Raw genomic sequence first — 22,335 nt, 5'->3', positions numbered from 1 at the left:
CTATTATTCCCCAATGCTTGATGAACTCCTGCCCTCAAGAATATTGTCTCCTTCCCCCACATAAGTCAATTTAAAGCCTTACTCATCAGATTTTTCCAACCTTTAGTAAAAGCATTCCTGCCCACCACTGTGAGGTGCAACCCAACCCTTGACAGAAATCCATCTTCATGAAACCACACATCATGGCCCAAGAACCCAAATAATTCCTGGCAGCACCCTCTGCACAGCTAGTTGTTAACCTCCACTATTTATTTATCCCTTACTGGACCATGTCCTTCAAATGAGAGAAGAAATGAAACAACCACCTTTGCATCCAGGTTCTTCAGCTACCTACCCAGAGCTTCATACCCCCTTAAGACACTGTAAAGGCTATGCCTCACAGTGTTACTGGTTTCCACATGAACCAAAAGGAAGGGATAATAGTCAGTGGGCTTGATGAGCTTGTCAGTCTTTCTGTTACATTGTGGATTTTTGCCCTAGAAAAAACTAAAATTTTTGCTCCTCTCTTGAGACATCTTCTCAGGCTCCCAATCTACTGATTCTATTCCCCGCAGAGTCTCTTACTACCAACACACATCTCCTCCAAGATTTGACAGGCCATTCTTTGTGCTGAAACTTCCAAGGTCTCATGCACATTCTCTGAAGACTGACACTGCTACACTCCTTGCTGCCCCTTATCATCACTAATGAGGGAAAGACCTTTGAAGCGATTTTGCAGGTCCAAACTCTCACAATGATCCCTGGTCCTTCTATTTATATGTGTAACCTTCCTCCAAATGTCTATTTCATGTTTGGAACTGACCTCCTTCTCAGAGATATCCCCTGTGTGTTCCTCAACCAAGACAGTCTGCTTCATGCAGCCCAAGAGTGGATAAACAGGCCTCAAGTTGCTGAACCATTCCTTCCAACAGGGCAACCAACTTGCACTTAGTGCAGTTGAAGTTACCAACATCCTTCGACAAGAACATAAACATACCACAGCTGTTGCAGGTGACTGCAGCAGGTCCCTCACTGTCCATATTCAGTAGTCTTAAGTAGGCACTAAAACAGAACTCAGGTCTCCTCCTCAAAACTCCCCTGCTAAACACCCATACAAAATTGCCTGTTGGCCTTGTCTGTTAAGAGAGCTCTGTTTGCTGAGCTCCGGGGACTAGGGCTGCGGCTAGATAGTGAGCTAGTAGCTACTAGCTCCTTCCTCAAACATGTCTCTTCCTCACTTCCTCTCAGGAGAAGCCCCACCTCCCTGAGACCATGTGCTCAGGAAGGAGACCTTGAGTTACAAAGAACAACAGGATCCTAATGAGCACACAACCAAACATCCACTCAGGCCACACAATCAGTGTTGGGCCAGATTCTGTACCTGACATCAGAATATACAAAAAAGGTGGAATACTCGCTCAAGAATTAAGCTGTATCACCTGTACTATCATCAGAAAGCGCTGTTACTTTGACTCTGAAAGAACATACTCCTTCCACCACTCTATCCACTAGATTCAGCCTTACAGCAACAAAGTATTCCTACAGCTAGCAATGCCTGACATAGGCATCACTAGAATCAAACCCAAGCTATTTGATTTAGACAATTTCAGAAGCATCTTACAATCCAGCTTTTAGAAATGACCCACAGAGGTTTGTACTTTCCAGGAAGCAAAGATGCAAAAACCTGAATAGTTAAGCAACTTTGCTATAAACAAATGTGGTATATTTGTTGCTTCGTTTATTCCAATTCTATTATCCTTACAAGTGAAAGAAAAAACACTATGCTACTGTTGAATTAGACCTTAAGGAAGCACTGTAAGTCCCACAGGGCTCTGTCCTGGGGCCAGTACTGTTCAACAACTTTATCAATGATTTGGATGACAGAATTAGGAGCATACTTATCAAATTTGCAGATGACACCAAATTAGGAGGAATAGCTAATATTCCAGAGGACAGGATCAAAATTCAAAATGACCTGAATAGATTAGAAAGCTGGGCCACAGCTAACAAAATGAACTTCAACAGGGAGAAATGTAAGGTACTGCACTTAGGGCGGAAAAATGAAATGCACAAATATAGGATGGGGGACATCTGGCTGAATGAAACTACATGTGAAAGGGATCTAGGAGTCCAAGTAGACCACAAGTTGAACATGAGTCAACAGTGCTATGCGGCAGCTAACAAGGCCAATGCAATTTTAGGCTGCACCAATAGAAGTATAGAGTCTAGATCAAGGGAAGTAATAGTGCCACTATATTCTGCTCTGGTCAGGCCCCACCCGGAATACTGTGTCCAGTTCTGGGCACCACAATTCAAAAAGGACATTGAGAAACTGGAGCGTGTCCAAAGGAGTGCAACTAAAATGGTGAAGGGTCTGGAAACCATGCCCTATGAGGAAAGCCTTAGGGAGCTGGGTATGTTTAGCCTGGAGAAAAGAAGGTTATGAGGTGATATGATAGCCCTGTTTAAATATTTGAAGGGATGTCATATTGAGGAGGGAGCAAGCTTGTTTTCTGCTGCTCCAGAGACTAGGACCCGGAACAATGGATACAAGCTCCAGGAAAAGAGATTCCACCTCAACATTAGGAGGAACTTCCTGACAGTAAGGGCTGTTCGACAGTGGAACAAACTCCCCCGGAGTGTAGTGGAGTCTCCCTCCTTGGAGGTCTTTAAACAGAGGCTGGATGGCCATCTGTTGGGGATGCTTTGATCTGGATTTCCTGCATGGCAGTGGGTTGGACTGGATGGCCCTTGTGGTGTCTTCCAACTCTATGATTCTGTGACCATAGGATTGTTTCCAACGGCTGTTGCCCCAGTACTATTCTGATACTTTTATTATTTCTTACCTGCCTCTCCCCATGGATGGAGGCAGGGGACAACAAAAATGAACAAATATCATTTAAAACATATCAGTTTAACACAAATATCAATTTTAAAAGTCACATAAGATATACACATATTAAATGAATCCACATTTAAAATCCATCATTTAAAATTTATAATTTAAAAACCATCTGGATAAGCCTGCTGGAAGAGATTGGTCTTTTAAACTCAGTGTATTCAGTTGTCAAATCTCTTCCACCATGTCATTCCACAGTTTAGGGACAGCTGAAGAAAAAGTTCTCTGGCTGACATTTGCCAAGCTAATCTTGGATGACTGAGGACCTGGCTGATGAGGCACATTATATGGGAGGAGATGCTCCTGTAGGTAACGTGGACTCAACCATGTAGTGATTTAAAGGTAATAACCAATACTTTGTACCTTGCCTGGAAACTAACTGGCAGCTAGTGGAGTGATTTTAATATTGGTATAAAGTGATCACTCCTGGATGTCCCAGGAACCAGTCTGGCTGCCATGTTCTGAACTAAGGCGGGTTACAAACCGCCACTTGGGACGTCCTCAGGACGTCCCAGTTTAAAAAAGGGGCGTCTCTTCCAGAGGCCCCTATTCCTGTTACAGACTCTGTCCGCAACAAATGGTGGCGGCCGTTCCACACGGCCGCCGCCATCTTGACGTAACGGACGCTGTGCATCCGCACGTCGTGCGGCGCTAATGACGTCGCAAGTGCGCCATTGGCGCCTCGCAGTGTCATTAGCACGCCGTCAGAAGAAGCTCCATTTTGGAGCTTCTTTTTTGCTCCGTAAAGGAGCCGCGTGGTTTGGCTGCGGCGGCTCCCTCGCAGAGAAAACAGCAGCGCCGGGAGACCGCCGCAAAGCGGCGGTTTGTAACGCCTCCACCTGAAGTTTGCAAAGTTGGTACAGAGCTAGCCCAATGTACAGCACATTGCAGAAGTCCAAGTCCAATCTTAAGGTTACTAGTGTGTGTACTACCATCTGTAGATCCTCCAGCTCTGCATAGGGGCTCAGCTGGCATATTAGCTGAATCTGATATTAAGCATTACTGATCTATCAGCTGTAGCCAACATTGTTAGCTTACTGCTCCCATGAGCCAGATAGGGGAAACAGACAGGTTTTAAAACTTCCATCAGCAGTATATATTCTACCAACAGAGAGTCTTAAAATAATTTATTTTAGGATAGGTACAACAATAGTATTTTGTATTCCCAGTGTACCTGACATTACCTCAGTCACAGCCCAATGAAATGAGAATTGATCCAAATCAGTCAGGTAGAGGTGGACAGGGGAGAGCTGTGTTTGGCTTATGTGTGGTCTCCCCCTGATACTCTGAAGGTTAGTCAACTCTTCCCTGGAAAAACCTGGAAAACATTAACAAAGAAGTCCAAGTGACACAAATGCCAGAGCAAATTACTGTTCTCTTATTTTTGTTTTTATCTGCAACAATTTTTAGAATGTTCATTTTCCAGAGCATATTAATGAAGCACACTGAAAAGTATACAAACCCTAATCAAAATCAGAATCATATTTTAAGATGTAAGAAAAACAAAGATTAAATGTAAACAGTATTACTCAGATATATAAACTATTAATTTCAGAGAGAGACAGAGTTAAGTGTATTTTTAACAAGCCTACGAAAGAGGAAGTACCTATGCCCTTTGTGCCTATGTCCATATCTCAGTTGTGTTATCCATGGTATTGGGGTTGTAGTTTTTTTTTCATATTTTACTCATATTTGAAAACAAATATAAATTGAGATAGTAATTTTCCCAGTTAAATTTGTCATGGCTGTGTGAAAACATTTACATTACTCTAATAAACGTGTGAAAGTAATACAAACAAGCAATATAAACATGGAAGAGCTGGGGCAGTATAAATATTGAAGAGCCAAGAAACAATGAAAAAAACTAACAAGCAACAGAAGCTGAGAACAATATCAACACACAGGGGTTAGAGAGAACTACGGGACCGGGCAGAACCTGAGACATACAAGACCAATGATTACAGTCTGGAAGTGGGGAAAAGTTTTTAAAACCAAGTAGATACTAGAGTCAAAATCAATATAAGCGGATCAACATACACCTGTAAATTGGTACAGGTTTAGTAGAATTAATTTAAAAGCTTTTTCTTTTCTTTGCAAGACTAGAGTGGGGAAAGACAGATTGCACCTTGTAGTTCTGATTGAAGAACTCACACAAATATTCTATCCTGTGCCTCTGCAATGCATCCATTGGAATCCTCTAGAATGTTACATACACTTTTTGGTGATAGCTCCACTCTTCTCCACTGCTTCTACATAAAAAACACTGAAAACACTAGTTCCGTTGGCCAAGGAGAGTACAGCCAGTGTCATGTGAGTTTACAGATTACCAGGTACGCAACCTGTCCTTCTTTGTGGTCTCTATGACTCACACAAATGGGAAACTAGCAAACTACACAAGAAGGAGGTAGGCGTGTAATTGCAAACAAATCCAAACTTTACTGAGATGCTATTCTACAATCCCTGTCTCCAAGTTTGTTGACGGGGTGCTTCTCCCAGAGTAACTGCTGGGATCTTCCCATATAGGATATAAGATATATATGATTAGCAATATTATGTTAAATTCCTGCATCTTTATTTATAACGTTCATGTAATTGTGTAGCATTTCTTCCCAAAGAAAATGTAACAGAATTCGTTGAAAACAAATGATTACATTCACAGTTTACCTGTAAGAGTTGAAAACAAGAAGCTGAAGTAATCCATGTCAGTCATTGAGTTGCCTTGCACTGGGTATTTCCAACCCCCAAATGAAGATCTAGTTAAACAAGTAGAGGGCAAGGTTATTAGATTACAATATAATTCTGGCACAAACTAGACATTAGGAAACAATTACTGTATATATTCATGCATAAGTCTAGAAACTTAGGTCAAAAATTGACCCCAAAAACCTGAGTCGACTTATCCATGGGTCCATGTAAGTATTTTATCTTAACTCTTATTTAAAAGAAGAAACCGTCTCCTGATGAAAAGCAAGAGTATAATATGTGAAGCACTGACACCCTCTACTCTCTCATCCATCCAGTCTTAAGAGTAAGCACTAAGAGTTATCTCTGCTGGACTTTTGTAAGTTCTTTGACATTGTTTTGCTTTGCTTCATCTTTTAGATCCTTTGCTATATGCCCCTAAATGTTATCCTTGACTTATCCATGGGTCATAGCAAAATCCATAATTTTGGTTCCAAAACTTGCCCTCGACTTATACATGAGGTTGACTTATAGTTGAGTATATACGGTAATAAAGATGATTCAACAACTTCTATAGCTCAAAAGGGGAAAAATTAAAGCCAAATCTAAGTGTAATTTAGTTGTGTTAGCAGGTAAAGTCACCTTCCCCTATCCCTCTTGGATATTAAGAGTATTAAGAATGCTTGAGGTCCTCTGGCATAAAAAATCAAAACTTATCAATGTGAACAACCGTACAAAAGAAATTGAAGAACCACTTTCTATATTAGCTAAAAATATAAGAAATATTATTGGGAAGAGTATTTTCTGTCTAAAATCAGTAAGTGAGAGGTAGAGATAGACATGCTGTATATTTCTCCAATTGTTCTGAAGTCAACTATTTGGCAACATACATAAAACATTATTTTCAATTGGAATAAAGAAACCTGGTGTGCCAAGCAGTGGGCTTGTGTGATGATGGAAAATGCCCCTCACATTCCCTGAAATAACCCACACCTGCTATATAGCTTGCCTTCCTCCTGCATTTCCTCTGTGGTTTCTTTCATCAGTTTCCAAAGGTGCAGCTGAATGGTAATATGGGTGTTATTTACGCACTGAGCAGCTTACAAATGGAATAGCACTTTCTGATAAAGCACATGGGTATATTTAAACATTTGGTTAAAAATACTCTTCAGTACTGCCAAAGAAAAATCTCCTGACCCTTCTTCGCTGATGAAAATACACAATGCCAGGAACTAGCGAATCTTAGTCTGAACTTCTCAGTTATGAGGGAGTTCTTATTTTCAAAATGTAGCTACATACATTTTAAAGGTTACAAACAGCCTTTGCTATTTAGAAAACATCGCTTCACTTCTCAAAGCTCTGTGTAAAGAAGGGAGGGTGAGAGGAGAGAGAGGTTGCAGGTAGTCTGCTAAACAGAATCCTGTTCTAGCGGCTTCAGAAAGGCATACACAATCCTTAGCCTGGGGAAGCATCCTTGACTCTACTCAGAAAGCCAAACAGGAGATGAAAACAAGGAATATAGGACCTGATTCACAAAACAAAGAAACAACAAACCAAAAATCATAAAATAAAATAAAATACATACATACATACATATATATATATTACTGCTAAATTTAGAAAGGCAAATTTCCAGAAAATCTAGAAAAAACTAAAAGCACAACAGATGTGAAGGTCTGCTGGGTTTGAATCTTTTCACTAGAGAAAACTTAATGCTTGTTGGTGGTGAACAGTTTCTACAGACTGGGTAGAAGAAGAAAGGACACAAACCTAATCAGATCTTCTACCTCTTCATTCTTTCCCTGTCCCAATTTTCTTTCAGGTATTTCTGACCTAACAAGATGTCTAGAAATAATCTACATTATTTCAGGAGCTGTGCTTGCCCCATTGAACTGACGTTTTCCCTTGGACTCCTCCATGGCTTCCCCCTTTTGACTACTTTCTTGAGATTTTACCACTCATTTTCCCATTATCCCATGTCCTTATTTCTTTAAATTTCACACTTTCCCTTACTACTGACTAATCATGTAGCTTTCAAGCTGTACTGCCTGTTTCTAAAAGGCAACATGGTAAAACTTGTCTTTTTAAATATACAACCTAGTTTAAGTTTACACAGCCATTAGTAAAATTCACTTTGGAAAGACAAAGACTAGATAGGCTGATCACCTCATATGTAGTATCCAAATGAGAGTTGTAGATAACTTTAGGGATAGCTTTCCCATAATGCAACAGCGACTGAGAGAAGAAAGCAAACTGCCTGGTAAATGAGGCAAGAAGTAAACCAGCTGGACTAAGTGTTTCTGTGATTCTTCTGGCAAAAGAGACACAGCACCATCTAGTGGATCTAAAAAAGGACAAGAAAGTGGAAATTAGCCAAAAGTATCAGAATGAGAGTTTATGCTATAAAAGAACTGTTTCATCTGGTGGACTTGTGTGTATTCCTTTTTAAAATATTGTACAAGAAAAACCAGTTGCTTACCTATAACTGTAGTTTTTCAAGTGGCCATTTATAGTCACATATAGTTCTGTGCATTTGCACAGCAAGATTCAGACTTTCCAGGGCTAGGTAATTGCTCTACCATCCAGTGCAAATGTGTGTTAACTCCTACATGTGTGTTAACTCCTACCTTTCTGATCAGTTCCTGATGGACCACCACAGCAATTATACAAAGGAAGTGAGGTTGGGAAATAAAAATAGGATACAAAAATAAAGAAGATCAAAGCAAGCAAGCACAGGCATAACTCAGTTAACATAGCATCTAACAAAGCAATTCCTTTTTACAGTATGACCACCTTTTCCCTTTTCCACCTTCTCCTCTGCCCAGCTGAAATTTTGCCAGCATCAGCAAGATGCAGACTTTCAGTGTTGGTTTGCAGCAGTGTTTCTGCCATAAACAATGCAATGAGGTTTTAACTGCGATTCTACTTTATTCTAGCTGTGTGTATCTGCCTACAACAGCTGCCTCCAGAATCCCTTATTAAACATGAGCGAACAGCAAAAGAGAGAGAAGGGGAGAGCATATAAGCCGGATTCACTAGCTTTATATAAACACGGTTCTGGAAGTTAGGCCACTAAAATGGAAATCATAAGGAAAATGAAGGCTGGCAACAGAAAAAATAATTATCCCTGGAGGCCTTTTGAAAGAAGGCCTCCAGGGTCTCTAGAAGGTACAAAATGCTTTTCTTTACTTATTAGTTTTTAATAAAAGGGTGTGTTGAACTGCTCTTCTTTATGTGTTTAAGAACCTATCCCTATTCTTTCCATGTTACTACTGCCTCTAGTACTAAAATTTCTGTTAAAGAAGTCATGCCCAGGAACACATCTGTTTTGTTAACTGAGGTGCACCTGCACAGACAGACAGACCTTAAGGAAACAAAAGTTAATCCTTTGAGCGACTCCTAAAAGCCAAGATCAACTTTAAACATGAACAACCATCAGATTCATAATACACAACAAACCAGAGTAAACCAAGACTAACGGGATATGCAAAAGCTGTGCAGACAAAATCTCAATACTCCCTAGTTATGGGTGTATGGAAGAAAGCATGTCCCATGAATTTCTACCAGCCTGGAGAAATAGGAAAGACATGGAATGGTGAAGGGTATAGTACGTCTCCAAATTACCAAGGGGATTATAGGATATTTCAAAAGTGGCAAAACTACCTTATGTCTAGAGTAAGAGCCTTGACTTGAGCATGTGAAGTAGCTGCTCAGCATAAGCAACAGTAACTTCCAACATCAGGTGCTAACAACAGCATCTTAACAACAGCATCAGGTGAAAATGTTGTAGTATCTTTGAGACTAAGTATGTAGAGAGATCTTGTAGCACCTTTGAGACTATCTGAAAGAAAGAAGATGTCAGCATGAGCTTTCGTAAACTTCAGTCTACTTCTTTAGTATTTGAGGAAGTAGACTGATGTCTATGAAAGCTCATGCTGCCATCTTTCCTAAAGTTAGTCTCAAAAGTGCTACAAGATCTCTCTACATACTGATTCTACAGACTAACACAGTTATATATAATCATAGAATTGTAGAGTTGGAAGAGACCACAAGGGCCATCCAGTCCAACCCCCTGCCATGCAGGAACTCTCAATCAAAACATCCCTAACAAATAGCCATCCAGCCTCTGTTTAAAGACCTCCATGGAAGGAGACTCCACTACCCTCCGAGGGAGTGTGTTCCACTGTCGAATAGTTCTTACTGTCAGGACATTCCTCCTAGTGGAGAAGTGGAATCTCTTTTCCTCTAGCTTGCATCCATTGCTCCGGGTCCTAGTCTCTGGAGCAGCAGAAAACAAGCTTATTCCCTCTCAATTTGACATCCCTTCAAGTATTTAAACAGGGCTATCATATCACCTCTTAACCTTTTCTTCTCCAGGCTAAACATACACAACTCCCTACGTCATTCCTCACAGGGCATGGTTTCCAGACCTTTCACCATTTTAGTTGCACTCCTTTGGACATGCTCGTTTCTCAACATCTTTTTTAAATTGTGGTGCCCAGAACTGGACACAATATTCCAGGTGGGGCCTTACCAAAGCAGAATACAGTGGCACTATTACTTCTCTTGATCTAGACACTATACTTTTATTAATGCAACCTAAAATTGCATTGACCTTTTTAGCTACCGCATCACTGTTGACTCATGTTCAACTTGTGCTCTACTTGAACTCCTAGATCCCTTTCACACGTAGTTTCATTCAGCCAGGTGTCCCCCATCCTATATTTGTGCATTTTATTTTTCCGTCCTAAGTGCAGTACCTTACATTTCTCCGTGTTGAATTTCATTTTGTTAGCTTTGCCCCAGCTTTCTAGTCTATTCAGATCATTTTGAATTTTGATCCTGTCCTCTGGAGTATTAGCTATTCCTCCTAATTTGGTGTCATCTGCAAATTTGATGAGTATGCCCCCAATTCTGTCATCCAAGTCTTTGCATTCTATCAGGTGAAGATCTCTAAGAAGGAGTCAGTCCTATAAATACAGTGGGCCCTCAGTATCTGCAGGGGATCCACCCCCCCCCCCCCCGTTGCCTGTTGTAACAAGACACATACAGTGGTGCCTCGGGATACGAAATGATCAGGTTACGAAATTTCCGGGATACGAAAAAGTTGGATTGGCAAAAACTGTTTCGGGTTACGAAATATTTTTCGGGTTACGAAATTCATTTCGGCGCGAAATTCAAATGCTGCAAAGTGCAGCTATAGGCTTTCCAGTGCTAACGGAAAAGTGTTTCGGGTTACGAAATTTTCGGGTTACGAAAGGAATGGCGGAACGAATTAATTTCGTAACCCGAGGCACCACTGTACTGCTACAGTTGGGTCAGTTTTAAGAAAATTCCCCTCTTTCCCTACTCAAGCTTTAATGCATTGTTTACAGACCGGTTTCTGCAACCCAAAACAGAAGGTTTGTGTTTCTCCTGCCCTCTCTCTCCATCTTCTCCAATGCTGATACTGCTTAAAATATTCTAGCTAGACATAGGACAAAGCTGAAAAGGGAAGCTGGACAAGGATAAAAAACACATTGTAAAAAGAAGCTCCTTTCTCAGAGGCTTTGTTCACTAAACCATACCTGTATTTAAAATAACAAATTAGTTCCAAAACCAATGCTAGAACTAAAGGTATTGATACCAAATTATGAGATGTGCCTCATATCAAGGGAGTGTTTATTTCCATGAATAAAAACATTTTTTCTAAAGAATCTGCCATACCAGCAACTTCTCTGTCCAATCCACTGTCAACATCAAGAAAAGAGCAAAGCTGCAAACACTGTGGGATTTCAACATTTTGAAATGCAAAACCAAGAGAGTCTGCTCCTACAGCATCTTTTGTAACCTGTTTTGGTGAACTTGTCTAGTAGACAACAGCTTATATGACACAAATCCACAAAACCTCTCTCCACAAAGGCAGAAGTAGCAGTATGTTACTGGAGGGGCACTCATTACCACAAATGGTACACAGTGGGACAGCAATACCTACACCTCTCTGAAAATGTGTACAGAGGATTGAGTGAAAGCTTCTCACCAATACTCTTTTACTATTCCTAGAACATTCAGGGCTATGCTTTGCAGATGCACAGGCCCCACAAGCAGGGCTGAACAGGGAGCACAATGAGCAACAAATATTGGAACAGTTGATACACAGCAAACATGCCTGTCTGGGATGGAGGAAAAAAAGCCAAGCACTGGTGTACACATTGCCTAACCTGAACAAGCCATGGAGCATTTGTGCACTCTTCGTTTATTGTGTCATCTGGACACAGCATTCTAGATGATCTCTATCCTGCAAAGCCAGAGAAACAGCCTAGGCTTTATTTCTCTGATTTGTGACTAGGCTCAGAAGTCACCATAAATAAGCCATGAACAGAAAGCCTATGGCTTGGTCAGCTGCTTTGGTCAGCATGTACCTGCTTTTTGTCTTTGACAAGCCATAATTCTGGCTTGTTGTTCCAGACAGAAGAAAACAAAAGCAAGAACACAAAAAAATCTTCATTCCCTATTTTTAATATAAATTTCCACAGAAGAAATTACCATAAATCCGAGGAGCTGCAGCTTGTAAACTCTGTAGGATTTCATTGTTTGCCCGAGAAGCAGCAGAATAAATAGTACCAATCAACTGGTTTGAAAGCTCAGGGTTTCTCAAGCCAAGTAGAACAAGCTGTTGTGGTAGACCTGCCAGCCAACGAGTTAATACTTTACTCCTGCTCCTAAAATATAAAAGAAAGAGAGAGAATATAGAGTAAAATTAATTCTATGTATATAAATATTATTTGAAAGACTCAAAATCTTTGTTTGAAGGTTAAGAAGCAAAAATGCACACCCTATTTCAGGTGGAACAGAGGAGGCCGAGAAAAGTCCACTACCACTGCCACGTTCAAGCCACCAAAAGGGATTTTAATGACACAAACAATTTTCTTAACATCCCTAAATACAACCTGAAGAATCAAGGAAATTTACTAGGTGATGGGCACTGTCACTTCTACAATTAAAATAGTGAGTAAACTGCAAACATAGGAACTCCAAAGTGAAGACAGTGATTTTCCCCCCTTTATTTATAATAATCATAAATTGTAGCAAGAAAGGACAGTAAACAGAAATTAAAACACTACAAATTCAGAAATTTAAAGCCTCAATTTATCTGATTAGGAAAGAACTGTGGTACAGAAAGTGTTAAACCTACTAGAGTGTGGGGGGGAAATTGATGGTTTACCTAAATGACATCACTGTCAGTTGGCTAAGGAAGTGAGCGATCTCCTGGCAGTTTCTAGTGCATGGAATACAAGATATCCCAATTAAGGTGGAAAGAAACATCTAGTGATGAAGTGGACTAATTGCAACAAAAAGGAATTAGTACTTTTTACCTTTCAAAGCTGTCAGAAATGGTTTCATGGCCAAGTAGACAAGGAATAAATGCACAAGCAGCAAGAATGACATCTGTTGACCAAACCACAAGATGATGGACACAAAGCAGATGACTCTTGAAGAAACAAAGCAGATGAGAGTGGAGATTACTCAAATGGGATCTGATTTAATGTCTGAATTTAAGAAAGATTTGAAGTCTGAACTGAAAGTTATAAGAAAATCTCTGGCTCAGATTACTATGCAACAACTGAATGAAAAATTATCAGCTTTAGAAGATAAGACACAGAAATTAGAAGTTACTGAAAAACTGACTTCAGCTAAAGAACATGACCTGGGCTGTATGGCTCTTTTTGAACTTAACTGTCATCCTTTGGCCTGTGAGGGAGAGAATAGGCTGGCCCAGCTCCATTAAGGCTAGCCTGAAGAAAGACGCTCTCCCTCCTTAAATGTCATCTTTCGGCCTGTAAGGGAGAGAATAGGCTGGCCCAGCTCCATCAGGGCTAGCCTGAAGAAGAAGAAGAAGAGCCCTCCCTCTAGTCCATCTGCCTTGGTCCAGGCCTCAGAGGGAGAGAAGAATGCTGGACCTGATCCCCTCCCTCCCCACCATTCCCTTCTCCTTTTGTGTCGTGTCTTTTTAGATTGTAAGCCTGAGGGCAGGGAACTGTCTATTATCCCCTCTGTTGTAAGCCACCCGGATTCCCAGTGATTGGGAGGCATATAAATAAATCCTATTATTATTATTATTATTATTATTAAAGAAAAAGAAAAGGCCCTAACATTAAAATCAATAATGGAACAACAAAATGAAGATGTCTATTAAAAATATTGGATGCTCTGGCTGATCTCTTGGAAAAACAGAAGGAAGATCTCAAATGGGAACTGGATAAAGCTTATTATAGGCTTGATTTGTGAGTGACAAGCTGGAGACATTTACCCAGAGCTATCACCATTCATTTTGTGAGACAAGTAAAATATCAAACTCTGTCACAAAGTTATCTGGGGGGGGGACTGAAGATGGATGAGCAGATAATCCAAGTTTTTACAGATATTCTAAAAAAGGATTTTGAGGAAGAGAAAAAAATAATTAATTTTTGATTGACAAATTGAGTCGTTATGAGAATCCATTGAGACTGAAGAAATTAAAAGGAGTCACCTTCCGTATTAAATGGAAAAAAGTACAACATAAATACAGTCCAGAAGGCCAAAGATCTTTTAAGGAAGTATAATCAAGAAAAGGAAACAAATAAAGGAAAAGAAGAAAAGCTACTGGCTAACAATTCTGGAGGGGAAAGAGAGTTAAAGAAGAAGAAGTTTCACTGTCAATGAAAGAGGATGCAGATATAGACTTGTATATTTCAAAGGTGTGATGATGGATTTAAAATATGTCCCATGTAGAATTAATAGAAACTAAGGAGAAAAGATAATCAGTGACAAATCCCTAAATCTTTTTTTAAAATTTATGGGCAATTTGGACTTCCAAGGCAAATGGAGGTTTAAATATGAACGGATGAAGGAATATACATTTTTTTAGAAAGACACAAATCTTTTTCTAGAATTGATATCTTTTTTTATTTCTAAAGCACTGTTAAGATGTTTTACCAGGATCTCTCAGACCACAATCCAGTGTCTTTATCTGTGAATATAGTCAAAAAGAGACATTTTAACTGGAGGCTGAATAAAACTTTATTTCAAGATGAAAAAGTATTGAATAAGACTAAATTAAATAAGAATAAGAAATAAGTTGGAAGTCACATGTATTCCCTTTTTCTTTTTTGCTGTTGTATTGCTATTATGCTATTATTATATATTTCTTTAGAGGAAGTTAAAAGAATGTAACAACTAAACACCATCATTTAGTAAATTGAAAGTCGTGTTTTCTCTTTTGTTGTGTTGTATTGTTATTACGTTATTATGTGTAGTATGCTAGTATATGTAGTGGATAGTGTGCAAATGCAGTAATTTTCCCCATACCTGTTGTTTTATAATAATAAAAGTTGCATTTTAATAAAAAATATATATTTTTTAAAAATGCCATTTGCTGGAATTTTGTTGGATCCTGTTGAAGACATTTTAAAAAATTAACTTTTCATTTGTCCTACATGTAGTATCCCAAAATAGCATATAACTGCTCATAACACTGAAGATATATAAACAAATCAAATAGTTTTTAGTGAAAAGAAGGAGCAGCATGACATTCGGGAAGAAGTAGAGTCTACCTTTTAGAGGAAAAATGGATCTGCCTGGCTCAGAGAAAGAGGAATGTTTACATAAATATTCGACTTTCATTCGCTTCTTCAAATGTAGTTTCAGTGACAATGGGACTATTCCTTCTGCTCATGCATTTCTTCAAGTATTCCCATGTACTTACTTTCCATACTTGTTATGTATACTACTCCATCATCTCATATTTTATATGCACTTTATCGTGCCCAATAACTGTACTCAAACCCCTCATTTTAGAGAAATACCAAATTACACCTGACTATTTATATGAAAAAAATAGGGATGCAGAGGATTAGTGGTTAAGATGCCAATTCCGATGATTGTAAGATTGGAAGGTTTGCAGTTCAATTGGAAGGCCGAAGTGCTACATGATGGGGTGAGCTCCCATCACTAGTCCCAGCTTCTGCCAAGCTAGCTGTTTGAAAGCATGCAAATGCAAGTAGATAAATAGGTACCACTTTGGTGGGAAGGTAACAGCATTCGGTGCGGTCATGCTGGCCACATGGCCACCAGAGCAGTCCTCGGACAATGCTGGTTCTTCAGCTTAGTAAAAGAGATGAGCTCCACTCCCTACAGTCTGTTACAACTAGACATTCATGGCCTTTACCTTTAGACAAAAAATTCATAAATACTGTAGTTCACTAAAATAATTTTCTTCAAACTTAAAACTAAACCTCATGAAAATCCTAGTTCATACTTTGCAAAGTTCAAGTACATTTAAGAACCTTTGTTACCTGTTTGTATGAAGATTCAATTCTTCTTTTTGATAGGCTCTGCTAAAAAATTTTAAAAGCAATGTGCGCACAGGAAAGAGAAGGTTTCGTTGCTGGTAAAATGTATACACTGCTTTCATTAAAGTCTCTGAAGACACTGTAGAGAAAAAAATCCTTGTATTATTGTTTATGTGCTCTATGAAACGAGTATTGAATCATATTTATATCAAGCTACATCATCTCTACAGTGAGATCATACAAAGCCAAGAAGACATTAGATGCTGCTTCCATCCATATTGTATTCCACATGTATATCATCTCTCATTCTCTCTCTCCCTCTGTGTGCACATGTGTGTGAGAGAATGATAAAGTGAGAGAGATTTTGAAAAAAGATATAAGGCTGTCATATCTTCACTTTGACATGATTTTGATATTACTGCATGCTTAGATACAAAATGTTAAGGTGCTTTGGAGATATGAAAAAGCATGGTATTGTCTGCTTTCTCAAAGTGGAAAGGACAGGTGGTTCTTCAAGTGGTCATCTGTGAACTCACACAAACATCAGCACACATGTTCAGTGCCACATTTGGGAACCTTCTAGAGCAGCCTTTCCCAAACTTTGGTTCTCCAGATGTTTTGTACTTCAGCTACCAGAAGCCTTAGCCAGTTTGGCCAACCATCAGGAATTCTGGGAGCTGAAATCCAAAACATCTGGAAGACCAAAGTTTGGGAACACTGTTCTAGAGCTATTATATAAGTTTTTGGACAGCAACTCTGCCCACCCTCGTTGCACCCTTTGAGATACAGAATAACCCTCCTATCTCCTATGTAAAGAATACCATCTTGGCACCACAAATGGGCCTTCACTGACCAAAAGAACTTTGCCACTGGAGCAACATTTCGCAGATATTGTGGCCATTCCTGCTTTACATATGCTTCAATCACCTGAAGTTGACCATCTTGTTTTGTTGTCTTTTGTACTGTATGCACTCCATCTGGATGCATGGGTAATGTGCAAACTTCACACACTACTCTCTCATCTTCCAGAAAATCTTGCCAGATATGTAGGTTTACCTGGCGTGCACATCACAATGAGTTGCTAACACTGAAGCTTTAGAAGCACTCACTGCAAGCAGGCAAGAGTACTGCCTAATATTTTTTTTAAGAATTACTGCCAAAGGCTTATGATCAGTCTAAATGAAGACATCCTTATCAAACACATACTGATGAAACTTCTTCATTGCATATGTGTCAGCAAGCAATTCCTTCTCGATTTGGGCATAATTTTTCTCTGTCAAACTAAGTGACCTTGAAGCACAGGACACTGGTTTGTTGTCCTGAAGCAAACATGCTCCTAAGCCATCTTTCCATGCATCACCTTGGAAAACAACTGGCTTTGCCACATCAAAATACTGGCGTATGAGTGCATGACAGAACTGTTGTTTGATAATGTCAGAAGCTTTACTGATGCCCTGCCATCCACTGAAAAACAACATTTAAAAAAAACAAAATTCTCAGTGGGGCTGTCAAGGAATATACTTTGCCAGATATTATACTGCCTCTAAAAATCTGAGCATCCCTTTTCTATCCTCAGAGGGCTTCATTCCCTGAATGGTCTTGTTCTTGTCATTATCTGGTCAAACTCCTTCAGCAGTCACTACGTGACCCATGTACTTTACAAGAGTCAATATTAAACTGAATCTTTTCTTTATTAAATTTGATGTTCTTAGCACATGCAGTTTTCATAACCTGATTTAAATCCTCATCATGCACTTGACTGTCTCTGTTACTATGATCATATTATCAGCTCTCACATATAGACCTGTTATATGTGCAAAGGTTTCCTGATTTTTGTTGAAAAAATGGTAGATGATTAAAACAAAACCATCCCCAGGGTATATTAAATGTATGAAAACTTGATGAAAACTTATTCAGTTTCACCAGACAATAACACCTCATTTATAATTATGAAGATTTTCTTTCCAGCTAAGTGACTCAAAACTTCTTTTACTTTAAGGAAGGTACAGTGTTGTCTTTAAACGGCTTCATTAAGATCTTGTGGATCAAAGCATTCATGTAAAGTTCTCGAGGTTTTTACTCTGTAATGGTTGCATTCTTGCCACACCATAAGCCACAAGAATGACACCATTTTAGTCATCATCTTCTTGCCTGGTAACTTACGGAATATACTAAATGGTAAGACATTTGCTTCAGCTCCTATACCTAACTTAAAATTAACTGAACATCCTGGTATAGTATGATGAGCATACCACCCAGCACTTTTACTTACAGCTGCACCATTCACCTTCTGAGCCAACTTTTCTATCATTAGACTATTTACAATCATTAATATGTTATCTGTGTTGTTCACTTTCAGGATTTAACAGTGTTACTTCACATAATCTGACATAATGATTTTTGCCACACTTGTTACAAGAATTTTCAAATGCTGGGCATCTTCCAAGTTTGTGAACTGTGAAGGGAAAAGCCAAGTGGTGGTGCCAGTGCTGGAGGCCAAACCTCTGCCTCCTCGCCGCCACTGTGGAAGAGCCGGGTGGCGGTTTTGGAGGCCTCTTGGCCTCCAACACCACCACCTGGCTTTTCCAGCGGCAAGGAGAGTGAGCAACAGTGCCAGAGGCCTTCAAGGCCTCCAGCACCGCCACCTGGCCCTTCCATGGCAGGGGCAAGGAGGCCGAGGTGGCGAGGAGGCCGGGTTGCAGTGCTGGAGGCCTTGAAGGCCTCTGGTGCTGCTCTACTCCGTGCCTCTTCGCCACCACCCCTGCCGCTACCACCGGGTAAAGGCTGGGTGGTGGCCATGGCAGCGGCAAGGAGGCCAAGACTTGGCTTCCAACACCGCCTCCTTGCCGCCGCCACGGAAGGGCCGAGTGGCGGTGGTGTTGGAGGCTTCTTGTCCTTCGGCACTGCCACCTGGCATCCTCTCCACCTCAGCCTCTTCATCCTCACTGCCGCCACGGAAGGAGCGGGTGGCGGCGTTGGAAGCCAGGAGGCCTGCAAAACCACTGCCACCCGGCACTTCCACAGCGGCGGCAGTTGCGGCAAGAAGGCCAAAGAAGCGAGGAAGCCAGGTGGCGGTGCTGGAGGCCGAGGCTTGGCCTCCAGCAACAGCACCGCCACCTGGCTTTTCCCATGGTAGTGGTGGCAGCCAGAAGGCCGAGCAGCAGCACCAGAGCAGCAGCACCCAGCACTACCTGCGGTGGCGGCGACACCAGAAGGTAAGTAAGAAGGGAGGGGGGAAGCGAGGGAAGGAGGGAGAGGAGCAACTTTTGTCCCCAATGCACATGCGCCGCCATTGGGGACATAGGGGACTTGAGCATACGCAGATTTTGGCATGTGCAGGGGAGTCCGGAACGGATCCCCCGCATATACCAAGGGCCTACTGTATTATATAAAGCAATTCCTTCTTCCCCCGAACAATGTAACTGCAGTAGTTAGCTATTTGCCATCTCTTTACAACATTTTCAAGTATAGCTGCAGTGAGGTATAATTAGAAAGCTTGTTCCCAGCACCTCCAATTCTCAGCCAAGTTACCTTGCAAAACAAGAGGTGGTAAAGGCCGGAATGAATCCGTATCTTCAGCTAAAACAAACACTTGTGCAACTAATATACGACAGATTCAAAAGCTGATAAAATCCCAAAAGCAGAAGAGGAAAGGTTTATTTCTTCATGAACTCCAGCACAGCATTGTGAACAAGCCTGACAAACACAGGAACCTTGACCCATTAAACACTATACAGCTGCAGTAAAAGCACAGTTGACTTAAAGAGTCTGGATCTAAGACATTATTGATGTGCACATGGTGGATGCAGTATACACTCAAAGGGACTCCTAAATGCTAGAATCACACCCATCCCTATCAAGTTCTTCAGATTTCTCCAAACCATTCTATGTTTTCCACCTTCTTAGCTACAAATACTGACAAACTGACATTTCATTTGGTAGAACTTTTGACCTAAATATACAAGATCTGACATATTGAAAAACGCCTGCACATTCCATTGAAAGGACATTGCAACACTGATTTTAAAACTGTTATAAAACATTTTTAGTCTTTGTCAAGAGAAGACAAAATCTACTGCTACTAAATTTTCATTTTCAATCAGCACAGGGAAAATCTAAATATTTCCAGTATTTAGATTTTCAATTTTATCTCTATGCTAACCAAAAGGAGAATCTGCTAGTACAAAAAATAAACCATCCACATGCAGATTTGGTTAAAGAGTGGGATGTAGTATTGAGTGAAATGAATGGAAGGTTGAGAGAACCAAAGAATTTGGTATCTTCCTCTCCAATTTTCAGTTTAACACCACATATACAGAAATTTATTGTTTGTAAACCTGTTCCTAACAATGGCTGGTGGTCTGGTTTGGGGACATATTACATTCAAAATGAAATGAGAATGCTATCTTTTTATGGTTGGATGTCAGGGCAATCTGACTGCAACATCTGTCAACCCTCAGATTGCAAGGGTTGATTCAGATGGCTAGGGTGGGTGTCCCTTTCTACCTTCACTACTCCATGTGAAAAGGTGTGCAGTTGGTTGAAGAGGAGGACCATTTCAGACAGAAGGAGTGTACTGTTCTTTGGTCTTTTTATGGTTATGGGGCAAAGTTGCTAAATAAGGTAAACAGACTAAGCTGCTTAAGATCACTTCTAGATTCTCTACATTCAATACTAGAAAAACTGTCTAGCAAAATACAACAATATCTTCGTGTATTCAAAGGATCTTACCTTTGTTTATTTGTATCTGTAACAGTCTCCAAGCCACTCTAAGCAATTTGATCAACTGCTTACTGCTTAACTTACAGCCATCTTGAAGGGTCTCTATCACAAACTTCCTAATCATATCAACCCAAGGAGAATCCATTTGCAGTGTTGAAGCAGTAGCCAGTGAGACCATGATTTCACATAAGGTTAAATTCAACAAAAGGTGGTCAATATTGTTTGAAGATACCATACAGTATTTGGAGCTAAAGAAAAGACACAACATATGTATTATAACAAAACTGATGAAAGCACAAGCCCAGGGGTGAAACAGACAGCCCCTTGGTGGCAGCTTGGTAGCGTGTCACTTAGACGACGCACACCCCCAAGCCGGAAGGAAACTGCCCACCCAACCACACAATAAGCAGCTTTGCGGTGCTCCAGCAGTGCAGCATTTATATGTCACACACAACAGGAGCACCAGAAAGCTGTGGTGGCAGTGGAAAAGCCAGCTTTTGGCTGTCTCAAAAAGGAGTGGCTTTATGCCGCTTCTTTTTGGGCTGGCAAAAAGCTGGATCAGGGCTGCAGCATGTGGTTATCACAGCCCCCATCTGGTGATCAAACGTGCAGCGTCAAGCCGCCCCTTCAGGGCTGTCTGTTTCGGTCCTAAATCTCTTCCTCTCCAAAATGGGGTAGGCAAAAGTGCTGCCCTAGACCCACATGCAAACCCCAGATGTTTTTTGTTGTTGTTGCCTTTAACCCCTCAACATCTCCTGGAAGATTGCAGGAGAAAGAATCTGCTTTTTAAATAAGCTAGAACCTTATCCACACATTGTTGTACATGAATAAATAGAAAGTGGTTTTCCAGCCCCTTCCCCTCCCCAATTTTTTTTTTGTATTTTTCACAGTCCAAGAAGCAAATATCTGCCACAATCGTGCAACCGTGTTGCGCAAAGATCTCTCCTGAGGTCTAAAATACTATTTTTACACACACACACACACACGCACACACACACTTTAAGAACCTGAAAAAGCCTAAGTATTTTAAATGGCTTGGGTAAAATTACAAAAGCTCTTTTCCAGTTTCAGAACTGTTTTATGCTACATGCAATCTGCAAGAACACAGCATGAACACATAACTTGGGATGGGAGTTTATTATTTTGAGAATTTTCATCTGAACAACAAAATCAATCAAAACTGTCAGCTGCCTAGGCCTTTATAGATTCAAAAACAGGCTTGAACATGTGTAAGCAACACCTGGTCACAGGAGCCTGAACAAGACTTCCAGTAGTCTGGGCTTCTATGACCTGTGTCGCTTATTAGAATCATAATGTTGGAAGAGACCGCAAGGGCCATCTAGTAAAATCCCCTGCCATGCAGGAAATTTCAATCAAAGCAGATGGCCATCCAGCCTCTGTTTAAAGACCTCTAAGGAAGGAGACGCCACTACACTCCGAGGGAGTGTGTTCCACTGTCGAACAGCCCTTACGGTCAGGAAGTTCCTCCTAATGTTGAGGTGGAATCTCTTTTCCTGGAGCTTGCATCCATTGCTCTAGGTCCTAGTCTCTGCAGCAGCAGAAAACAAGCTAGCTCCCTCCTCAATGTGACATCCCTTCAAGTATTGAAACAGGGCTATCATATCATCATTAAAGAGCACTGACAGCTGTTTAGATCAGTGGCCTCTAGTTTAGGTAGATTTTTAGAAGCATCTGGACAATTGATAGAAAAGTGGTCAAATGCTATTAGCCACAATAACTAAC

General features: G+C 40.5%; 1 protein-coding gene across 2 annotated transcripts in view; it reads right to left on the bottom strand.

Annotated features, from left to right (window-relative positions):
• Positions 1–22,335, bottom strand: part of TEX10 (testis expressed 10) — a 70,406-nt gene that overhangs the window by 15,848 nt on the left and 32,223 nt on the right. For both annotated transcript variants that reach the window (XM_042473272.1, XM_042473269.1), the window contains exons 6-11: positions 20,602–20,840; positions 15,874–16,009; positions 12,086–12,261; positions 7,727–7,904; positions 5,543–5,631; positions 4,063–4,196 (exon numbers count right to left, since the gene is read on the bottom strand). In XM_042473272.1, coding sequence (XP_042329206.1) covers positions 4,063–4,196; positions 5,543–5,631; positions 7,727–7,904; positions 12,086–12,261; positions 15,874–16,009; positions 20,602–20,840 — 952 coding nt within the window. The remainder of the gene's footprint in view (positions 1–4,062; positions 4,197–5,542; positions 5,632–7,726; positions 7,905–12,085; positions 12,262–15,873; positions 16,010–20,601; positions 20,841–22,335) is intronic.

Source organism: Sceloporus undulatus, chromosome 6 (genome assembly GCF_019175285.1).
Source record: "Sceloporus undulatus isolate JIND9_A2432 ecotype Alabama chromosome 6, SceUnd_v1.1, whole genome shotgun sequence".
Lineage (NCBI taxonomy): Eukaryota > Metazoa > Chordata > Lepidosauria > Squamata > Phrynosomatidae > Sceloporus > Sceloporus undulatus.
The sequence above is the reverse complement of the archived record's forward strand: the minus strand, read 5'-3'. Positions and strand labels throughout refer to the sequence as shown.